General features: G+C 37.0%; 1 protein-coding gene across 1 annotated transcript in view; it reads right to left on the bottom strand.

Moving 5' to 3' along the window:
* The window catches only part of GPC6 (glypican 6), a 245,333-nt gene extending 236,789 nt beyond the window's left edge, over window positions 1-8,544 (bottom strand). Inside the window, exon 1 of the mRNA XM_053455371.1 lies at window positions 8,041-8,544. Within this exon, the coding sequence (XP_053311346.1) occupies window positions 8,041-8,194 (154 nt within the window). The 5' untranslated portion in view covers window positions 8,195-8,544. The remainder of the gene's footprint in view (window positions 1-8,040) is intronic.
* Between the last annotated feature and the right edge of the window lie 2,809 nt (window positions 8,545-11,353).

An 11,353-nucleotide genomic window follows, 5' to 3' on the forward strand; every position in this document is an offset into this window, starting at 1 on the left:
TTAAATTGTGTAAATTGGTATTGTTTATTTACAGTGCAACACCCAGTGTTAGTTAGGCTACGGTTCCAAGAAGCCTCATCAATATCACCAATCTCCTCTTCCCATTTCCTTTTAATCTTACCTCGGAACCCTATCTCCATTTCTTTTTCCCTGTGACCCTTTTCTGCAAGAGTTCAAACAACTCATGTGTCTCAACCTCAAAAATCTTTTTATCTTCCGTGCCATTATATGGGTGAACTAATTGGTTATACCAAAATTTATGTCTATTATCCAACCCTTGTTCAAATTTAAGCTCATCAAAATCCTTAATATGACCAGTGGTAAACAACTGTCCAACAAAACTAATCCCTTTTTTTATCCAAAAGTCGCTTCCTAAACCTTTGTGGAATTCCTTAAATTTTGAATTATACCATATACGTGTACGGGGTAAACTCCCCTCAATTTTGCAAATACGTTTGATTTCCTGCCACACTTTTCTATATAGCTTCACCAAAGATGTATTATCAAATTCTCCTTCCAGACCTGGAAGATGTAGACCAAGATCCCACTAACTGAATTAGCCCTCCACACCCATTTAATTTCAGGTTCTGGGTCTTCGTAGCCAAAAAGTATAATTTGAAATGGGGTAATGCCCAGCCACCCTCGCCCTACGGTGATGTAAGCTTGGCATATTTCATACGGACTCTACCTCTACCCCACAAAAGTTTGCTCGGTGTAGCTTCTAAGCCTCTGAACCATTTATCCGGAATCCACAGTGGTGAGGCAGACAAAACAAACAAGACCTGTGGGAGAACAATCATCTTCACCAAACTCACCCTATCAGCCAACGACAATGGGAGTTTTGCCCAGATCCCCACCTTTTTTTGTATCTTTATACCTAGTGGGATAAGGTTCTGCTTCATGAAAAAGTCAACTTTACTCGAGATTTTAATCCCCAAATATTCCAAAGGATCCCCTGTCCCAAGATCTTAACCCCATCAACCTTGGGGATACTTACTGGGTTCAATGGGAGAAGTGTTGATTTGTCCCAATTCATTTTAAGGCCTGACAATCTACCAAAGTTCTCGACCATGTCGATCACTATTGGGAGCATTTTTTCAGTATCTTCCAAAAATAATAATAAATCATAAATCATACGCATATAATAAGACTTTATCTTCACTACCTTTTAGCCCAAATCTTCTTATTTCATGATTTTTCCTAATACTTAGAGCTAGTGGTTCAATATATAATATAAATAAGAGGGGCAAAAGTGGGCACCCCTCTATTTGCCTTTGACCCCTATTTTGGAACTGTGACTTCGTTTGTGAACCTACGCTGCCAGCCTTTTACCTTGGAACTGTTTACCGGACTGCGGTACTGTTTAACCCTTTTTTGGGACTGTGTGTTTAAGCTACTTTGTTCATTAAAAGCCTTTTTTCACCTGATCCTGCGCTACGCTCCGTCTCTAGTTTTGACACAATGGCTCTCTCTCTGACCCCTTTCATATCCGGAACTGAACTCGACAAGGATGCCCGTTGTCTCCTTTGTGCTCTCCTTAGAGCCATTTCTACAGGCCATCAGGATGAATCCGGATATCAACGGTCTTCAGGTTGGAAAGACTCAGCCTAAGACACTGTGTCTGTTCGCTATCACCCGCCCTCAAATCTCACTCCCTAACCTCCTTCGGGAATTCTTGCTTTATGGTGATCTTACCAATTTTAAAATGAATGCCTCCAAATCGGAAATTCTTAATGTGAATCTACCCCATGGTGAGGTTTGCCCTTTAAAGACGTCTTTCCCCTTTGCCTGGTGTTGTCCTAAACGCAAATACTTGGGGATATGGCTATCTCCTGAATTTTCATAACCGTTTCATTACAACTTCTCGCCCTTACTTACCCTACAGGCAGATTTGTTATCATGGAGAAAGCTAGCAGTGTCCTGGGTGGGTAGGATTAATGTAATCAAAATGAATATTATGCCCCATATTTTATATTTATTCCAGACTCACATGCACATGTGACCTAAAATTACCATATTAAAACACTCTGTACTACAATACAGTAATATAGTATAGTAGCACTATACAGCCTCCTACTGGATTTTTAGGGACTCTACATTAATTCCAATAAACATATCTAATTTTGATACTGAATAGTCTTATATGTATTTAAAATATAATTTAGTAGTCACTGTTTTATTTAAGTTTTATTTAAGTATCTTGCTAAAGATATATATATATATATATATATATATATATATATATATACACACATATGTCTATAGTTTAGGAGATTAGTAAAGTTAACCATATTTCTTACTGATATAGTTAAGATACTCTAATCAATTTACTTGTATATGCTTGAAAGACAATTTGGGTTAAGCAGAAAAAAAATATTCTGATGCTTTGTTTGAAAAGTAACCGTAGCATCATAGAAACCAACTGAGTGTCCGAACCAAAAGAAACAGGCTGATTTTGTGATTTATGTCTACTGTCAACCACTCAAAAGACAGCAGAGTATACTTTTATGATTGCATTTCTATGGATATCTAGCTTTCATAACATAGTAGAATGACAAGGATCTTTCTCACAATTACGTGAATAATTATACTTACAGAAAAAAGTTAAATATACTATGTATGCAACAACAATCAGCTGTAGTCTTGGATAACTTTCATCAGAGACTATCATTGGAAGGGAAATTGGGATAGAAGAGGAGCTAGTAATTACTGTAATCTAACCAGAGCAAGGATAGCAAATCCAGGTGGCATCTATAGCAATAATAATCACTGTAGTTTATGTCTGTGAATGAAAATGTTTCCATTAAGTTTGCTATGTTTAAATATTGGGGAGGGGGTGCTCAAAAAAGCTGACTGAATTAACCACCTTGTTCTGACAGTGCTGCATCCATCACATTCCAAGGCATCAGTATGCATAAAGGCTGTACATGCTATTATGTTACAAGCGGTGTTTTAAGGAATTACATAACCCCCATTGGGTTACCATGAATTAAATATATGCAGTTATATTTCAGGGCACATGATAACTGGGAAAAAGCTCTTTGACAGCATGTTTACAATTTTAAAATATACACCTCTTGAGAAAGCACTGTAACAGAAATGTGAAGCTACTAACCATACATACATATGTCTATAGTTTAGGAGATTAGTAAAGTTAACCATATTTCTTACTGATATAGTTAAGATACTCTAATCAATTTACTTGTATATGCTTGAAAGACAATTTGGGTTAAGCAGAAAAAAAATATTCTGATGCTTTGTTTGAAAAGTAACCGTAGCATCATAGAAACCAACTGAGTGTCCGAACCAAAAGAAACAGGCTGATTTTGTGATTTATGTCTACTGTCAACCACTCAAAAGACAGCAGAGTATACTTTTATGATTGCATTTCTATGGATATCTAGCTTTCATAACATACTAGAATGACAAGGATCTTTCTCACAATTACGTGAATAATTATACTTACAGAAAAAAGTTAAATATACTATGTATGCAACAACAATCAGCTGTAGTCTTGGATAACTTTCATCAGAGACTATCATTGGAAGGGAAATTGGGATAGAAGAGGAGCTAGTAATTACTGTAATCTAACCAGAGCAAGGATAGCAAATCCAGGTGGCATCTATAGCAATAATAATCACTGTAGTTTATGTCTGTGAATGAAAATGTTTCCATTAAGTTTGCTATGTTTAAATATTGGGGAGGGGGTGCTCAAAAAAGCTGACTGAATTAACCACCTTGTTCTGACAGTGCTGCATCCATCACATTCCAAGGCATCAGTATGCATAAAGGCTGTACATGCTATTATGTTACAAGCGGTGTTTTAAGGAATTACATAACCCCCATTGGGTTACCATGAATTAAATATATGCAGTTATATTTCAGGGCACATGATAACTGGGAAAAAGCTCTTTGACAGCATGTTTACAATTTTAAAATATACACCTCTTGAGAAAGCACTGTAACAGAAATGTGAAGCTACTAACCATGGAATACACACCGCGTCGCTCTACCCAGCTGCGTTGGAGGGAGGCTTCGGGCCAAGCCTTCTAGGCCCTCTTCTTACTGGGCAGTGATGCTTTGCCCTCAGCTTTATCATGTCATGCGGTCTTGGTGCAAGCAGAGCACGCTCAGAGGCTATTCCACCCTATATAAATGCTGAACATCTGTAGACAGGTGCTCAGCTGTATTGTGTGCCTTTCCAGTATAACTCAGTAGTTTTTTTCTGCCCATACCTGTTACCTTTCATACCTGCCCCTACCTTCTTATTCCTGTTACCTGTGTGCTGGGCTGCTACCCTGCCCTTTTTGTTTTGGCTTCCCGTTGTTTATACAACCTTGGCCTGTTATTTTGGATTATCCACTTTGTCTACTCTGCTGTTTTACCTCTGTTGTTGGCCTCCTGACCTTACTCAGCCTTTGTGGGTTACCTATGCTCTTGTTACCCAGTTTGTCAATGTAAGTCTTTAGGTGTTTGAGTTCTGAATCAGGGAGAGAGTAGATTCTCCCAAAAGCGATGGAAAAGCCAAGAAAGAGATTAATAGGACAATCACATGCTCGCCAAGGTGGAAGACGGTCAGTAGCTTTTTTACCAAAAACATCCCTAAGGACAGGGAACAAGGCAAGGAACACAAGGGATGGAGTGAGGGGCTGAGATCCTCAGACTCGTCTCCTTTAAGCAAGGATAGGACATGGGGAGAGGAGAGAGGAACCAAGATCTCACCGGGACCCTGTGGTTTCTACTTACATCCTTAATGATAGATATAAGAGTTTAAAGGTTAAAAAAAAACAAAGAATTTTCTCTGTTTCTCTGTTGTATTTCCTAAGTGTTGATTAATTACACAAACTATAGATTATGAGTTGTTAACTACTCAATATATTAAAGAAAAAAAATAGTTTGGAGATGTTCCAACTCTATTTATTTATTTCCTACTTCTGTTTCTAAACGTAGACCTTTTCTTGTCTTATTCCTGCACTCAGATTGCAGAATATACTAAATCTTACCTCTCCTACCCAATTATATTATACTATTTTATACAACTATTATATATTTGATTTCTTTTCACTTCAGTCAACAAAAAAATAAATATGTAATTGTTCTGTTGTGCTTTCTGTGAGAGCTTCAATGCTATATCTTGTCACATTTCCTCATTGTCTTTGGCACACAAGTCTTCTACATGGGGGAAAGCATCAGAATACGGAAAGAGTATGCAGGGACTTCAATTGTTTTTATTGAACAGAAACAGTTATGTAAATGTATCTTGAAATGACTGTATAAACTAAATCTAGATATTTTGCACACAACTCTTCAGGGAATGAGAATGATATCCCCAGGTTCTGAAAACTTTGAAACATTGTCAAACCATAACGGATATTTTTAATTGGTTGTTCAAGCACTGATAAATGTCACAACCTTCGTATTCACTAAAATGAACTAAATCATGAAAAGGCACATATGAACTAAGTCAATTCTTATACAGCAATATTATTTATAAAAAGGAGCTCTTAAAATTAACTAGTATTCTTTACGTATTAAAAAATGAATGCCACTGTCAAAATGTACAGCATTTGTACAATATGTAAGTGACCACAAAATGTTTATCTGGAAGTATGGGTGCCAACGTTACTCTCTAACCTATGCAGTAGTGACAATAAAATTAAATCTTGTATGCTTTTCATATATGATGAAACTATCATCCTGTTTCATTGGTGGAGAGGAAAGTTGCCATGCTCATCATTTGCACTGGGCACATGTTAGCCTCCAGTTTAGGGAAGCTACAATGTTTTTTCAATATTAAGACATATTTGGCTATTGTGGTAGAACAATTAAGATGTGTGCACTGGCACTGCATGCAGCAAATGGATGAGAGAAACCTTGGCATATCATGCTGTAGGTCATTTCCTTCTCAGTACATCAAATGCCAAAAAAATAAATAATCTAAACTAAATAATCTAAATTTTATCCATAATATTTTTCCAAATGCCCAGAAATATTTAGAGATAATTTCCCTGTGGTTATCATACGAACTCCATGCATTAGAGCCCTGAATTGTCATGACCTTTCACTAAACTGGCATTGAAACATGTTGTTAACATATAAACCATGTTGGCCTTGATAATATTCAGCAACTAAGTGCAAGCTGGGTAATATTAGCATTTGTATTAAAATAATAAATGATCCTATATTGGCTCTTTAACTAAATATAGTGTGTCAAAGTTAAATAACGGATGATTTTATATAAAACAATTTATAATTAAACTGTCATGTGAAATAAAGCTAAAGTATGCAGGCCACTGTTACACATTTTACTTTAACATTTGAATAACTACCAAAGATTTCCTTAATATTGGTTCTTTTCATTTATAAAGGGTGTGAATGGGCATAAATGGGAGTTAAACCTCTTAAATCATTTTACCAGGTGTACTAAATATTGCCATACATTATAAATTATAAGTTATCTCCAGAGTGAGTCAGGTTAACCAAGGGATGAGATCTGCTTTTACAAAATAATTACATGTGATTAAAAGTAAATACACAGCGTGAACAGTTATAGCAAAGCACATCTCATTGAGCATGATATTTATGGGTAATAGTAAATGAGCAGAAATATCAAATCAAGTATTTGCTTACGCATTATATCATCATGTATGGCAGTGCGCATTTTATAAAGTGGTATATGAAATAAAAATGATAAATAAAATAATATACAAAGTTAAGTTAAGTGACTGAATGTGTGAACAAAACTGTAAGCCTATTTACATTGTTACACATTACTAAAACAAAATTTTTTGTTATTTTTGGAATATTTCAAATCAATAAGTTCTTCCCCATTTATATATCAATAATACTCCTGAAGCATTAACAGTTCGGGTTTTTATGCATAATAATCAAAATAAATATTGCAATCCTTAGTTGGAAAGATTTTAGAAAGAAAAGGAAACCTCAAAATGTATTTAATAGTAAAAATCCAAATTAAGCAACTCTTGAGATGTAAATAATGTAGAATTTACGGCAATTGTTTTCATGTCAGGTGCCCTATAATCAGCAAAAAAACTCACTCTGTTATATCCTGTATGTGATATTAAGGAGACTGCAATGAAGAAGTATTGTATGTGTTTATATAACGTATATATATCTACGCTATTAAGAAAAAGTTATTGGAGAATAAAGACAGTCACCAGATCAGTGAATTAAGAGTCTAGGCATGTAGACAGTCTTTGTTGGCTAGTTGCATGCTCAGTCTGAAGATATTTGCAGTAAATGGGAAACCATATATAGGTTTAGAAACGCGTAAAGGATTCTCTGCTTGAAATCCATCCCAATTCATTTAACCGTGTCCAGAACCTTATCAGATTGTGGTATAACAAGGTGTAACTGACAGGAGATGACTCTGTGTGAGGACATCAGAGCCACTTGAGTAGTCTATTGTCACTTAGTGCAGATAATGTCCATGAATGCTTATTTAGGAAACTGCTCCTCATTCAAAGCCCAGACAAAATCTGTAGGGGATAGGGTTTGTTTCATTGGTTTGTTTCAAGGGATTTTTACTTTGCCTTTATTGTTTTGTTTGCTGATGCTATGAAAGATACTTGTGTGATTGTTTTGACTTGATTGTTGATGTATAACAGAGGACACACCTGAGTACTGAGGATTATAGGCACAGAGAGGGTTTTAGATTACACATCACTTCAATAATAAGGGTCATTCTAAAAAGCATCTCCATTCTTCCTTGAGCATGGTGATGGACTCTTTGATTTGGTGGGATTGATACAAAACACAACCAAGTCACTTTCCGTAAGGTATTAGTGCACACACGTGGATTTCATATAAAAAAACACCTCTTTTATTAAATCGCAAGAGTATCTGTAGAATACTGCGCACAGATACCACTTCACACTGCATAGTCATTCAAGCACACTAATTATTGCAGTGAAAGACACAAGTGAAATTATTAGAATGCATTTCAAACGAAAGTGCAGAGTAGATGGAAATATCCAGTGCTGTGATTGATCACCCTGTGTATTGACAGCTTTAGCCTACCTGCGATCTCCTGATAGGGGACATTGACCAGGCTGAATCCCTTGGAGCTGTACGCCTTCCTGACTTCACTGCAGCTGCGAGCTTTCACATCAGCCCCGGCACAAAGTATCACCGGCACAGTAATCCAAAACACTATAGCTTCCATCCACAACATGCCGGCTGCACGCAAATAACCCAGACAGATCCCCAAATCCTCAACGATCCTAGCTTCCACGGCAATGATCACAGAAATGAGATCCCATCAAATACAATCAAATGAAAATCCAGCTCAGAACGGGGAGCCCTCGTGTTCGATGACTCCAAACCTGCAGCGAAATGAAACTTTTCACCGTTTGACAGTTAAAGCCCACATGCCCCGTCTGCCCCCGGAGAACACGGCGGCGGAGGGCAGATAGATGCTGCGGAGAGCACTGCCTGCAGGTCAAGGTGCGAAAGTGCGCGTGAGGAGGCAGAGCTGTAATAAACTCTGTGTTTGTGTTAAATCCGGGGACAGTCTATTCCGCGTCGGTCTAGTGATGGCAGCCCGTCTCTCGTTACCGTGTACAGTACGAGGAACTTCTACTCGATACCAGCTGCCTGGCCATCTAGAGATACCGGAGAATGCAAAAACCCGGAGACCGGCACCAAGGTGAAACGGGTAAAAGGGAATGAAACGAGCCGTCCCTCGTATCGCATCTGTGGAGAGACGAGCACTCTCCTGAAACCTGGACTGGATTACTGTATGTCATGTGTGATAGCGACTGCCAGCATGTCTAAACATCAGCTTCTTCTGCGCAAAATGAATAATATAGAGAAATTAATCAATAGAACAAACCATTGTAAGGCAAAGGGGAAATGACAACAGTGAATTTGGCTTTTGAAACTGTCACTTCTCTCCCCTAGAGATGCCATTAATTTAACTTTGCAAAAGGCCAGCTATTCTCTTGTCCCCAGTAGCAATGTACTTATCTATTACTCTGTTATGAAAGATATATAGATTCCCTCTTGTAACTACTACTACTAATAATAATTATATTAATATGTCCTAATGTGTAGGATGCTGAGGGTAAAATTAAATAATTGTTAGCTCGGAAAGATCATGCTCCTGAGTATGCGTTTTCTTCATATCCATTGTTATATATAGTTCATTTCACAAAGGAAAAAAATTGTCTTGAATTGGTACATAGTTTTTTTTGGCAAAAAAAAGCTATTTTAATACATTTCCGTGGTTTTCCCTTTAACCAGGATTTCTCAGAAATCTATAAAGCAGGACTGCGCTAAAATAATGTCATGCATGACGCATTTTCATGCAGTCCATGCTATCCAAAAAAGAGAACTTACCATAAAGCATGCTGGTATAATTCTGGGGGGAACGCGGGACAAGACGTTGCAACTGTGTGACTGGTACTTGGTCTTAAAAAAAATGCCTTTTTCTTTTTTTCATCGCTCTCACAGTAAGTGTTGGCTCTCTTTTCCCTTTAAAGAGGAATTGTAAATCCTGACATTACTATATAAATTCTTAATAATAGTACATTCAACTGTACTTTTTTCCACTGCCCTTACATTAATTTCTTCCTTTAATGCAGGCCCTGACCGGTCATGTGCCACACTGGGCAAATGCCTCTTTGCCAATCTAAATATCCTGCGGGAGATGCATTCGGCCGAATGCACATGATGTACTCACCTCTAGGCAGATCTGGCTCTGAACGCTGCTTACAAGGGTATGTTTAAACCCCAGTGCGAATGTGTAATGTTTTGCCATTGATTTAAAGGGAGCATTTTCCTGCCACCGATTGGTTGCTGAGCAATGCTCCAATTTGTGTCAATGGCAGTACTTTACTAGCACTGCTTGACAGCTTAAGAAGCCAATCCGTAGCAAGAAATTTCAGATCATGGAGGAAGAAAGAAGATTTTGAACCACGGCCGCAAATTCCGTGTCAGGTAAGTGTTTTTAATTTGTTTGGGGGTTTTTTTTCGTATGGAAGCCCTGCACAATGCAAGCATGCTCAATTTACGTATGTAATTACATGATAGATAACTTACCTTGTCCAACTTTTCACTTGCTTACAAGATTCAAGCATTTTCTTTGAAGATTTTGCTAAGCACCAACCCCCAAATCTGTTTTTTAATCATGTTACCACTATTTTCACAATCTTTACTTCATCAAATTTATAAAAGAGCCAAAAAAAGAGTTAAAAAGTGACACAAAAAAGGGCAATGTAAGTATGGGAATTAAGCATTGAACATGAAAATCTATAGTTTTGATTAAATTGCCTTCATGTATTCTCATCTGTGATTAATTCAGATTAATTCCACAAAACAACTCTAAAAAACAAAATAATCAATTCTGTTCCTGTTTGATTTTATGATTTTATTTACCACTGTGCCTAAACCTGTAGGTTGGTGGGTTGTAGATATACAAAGAATCATGGTGTTAGAATAATTATATAGCAAAATGAATATTATGTTTGCACTTATTTAACACTGTTGGAGATATTTTTTAATTCTTGCTAATGCTATACTTTCAATGCAATTTATGGGAGTTATAGTATTTTTATAATGGGCAGTGAAGTTGTAGAAAACAATACATTTATACCGCAGCATGAATTTTACGCTATGTGGGTTGGCATTTGTTTGTGAAAAAAAGTAATTTTAAAGACAGTAATTATTTAAATACACAGACCAATCATGAATGAAGGCACCTTGTAGGATAATCATTTCATCCATCCTCCCTAATGATGAGCATCGACTTGGTGTGAGTGCACGAGGTGCCTATATCTGCAATAGACTGTACTAGAGGGGCTTCCAATGGCTTTAAATCATGATGGAAGGTATTTGTAATCCCACATGCGAAAAAGTGCTTTAAAGCTATTCAAATAAAACAGCATATAAAGTGTTTGTACAATGAACTTGGTCTGTCAAAAGAGCCAGGCGTATATCCTCTGAGAGTATCCTCTCCAACAACTGGTTACAGCAGCAAACCAGATGTATCCTATGTATATTGGGTATCTATAGGGTAAAAAAGGATATAGCTGTATCAGCCCAATAGAAAATTGCATTTTTAGTTGACGTTTTTAACTTTTATTGGGTCAAAATATCGTACATAGCTGTAAAGTTATGTAAGCTCTTGGGACCTCAGAGTTCTGTTCTTTAGGTAGAAAAGGAGACCTCTGAGGTCCTGAAAGCTTATGTACGAAATGAAATGTATGAAAGCTTATGTACCTTTACAACTTTTTCTACGTTAGCCCTTTAAAAATACACGTTAAAGTATATAGGCTTGTTATAAAGATTAGGAAGTCTATGTTGCAGGAAGCAACTGATTTAGTGATTACAT

The sequence above is a fragment of the Spea bombifrons genome, chromosome 2, assembly GCF_027358695.1.
Source record: "Spea bombifrons isolate aSpeBom1 chromosome 2, aSpeBom1.2.pri, whole genome shotgun sequence".
NCBI classification, from domain to species: Eukaryota; Metazoa; Chordata; class Amphibia; order Anura; family Pelobatidae; genus Spea; species Spea bombifrons.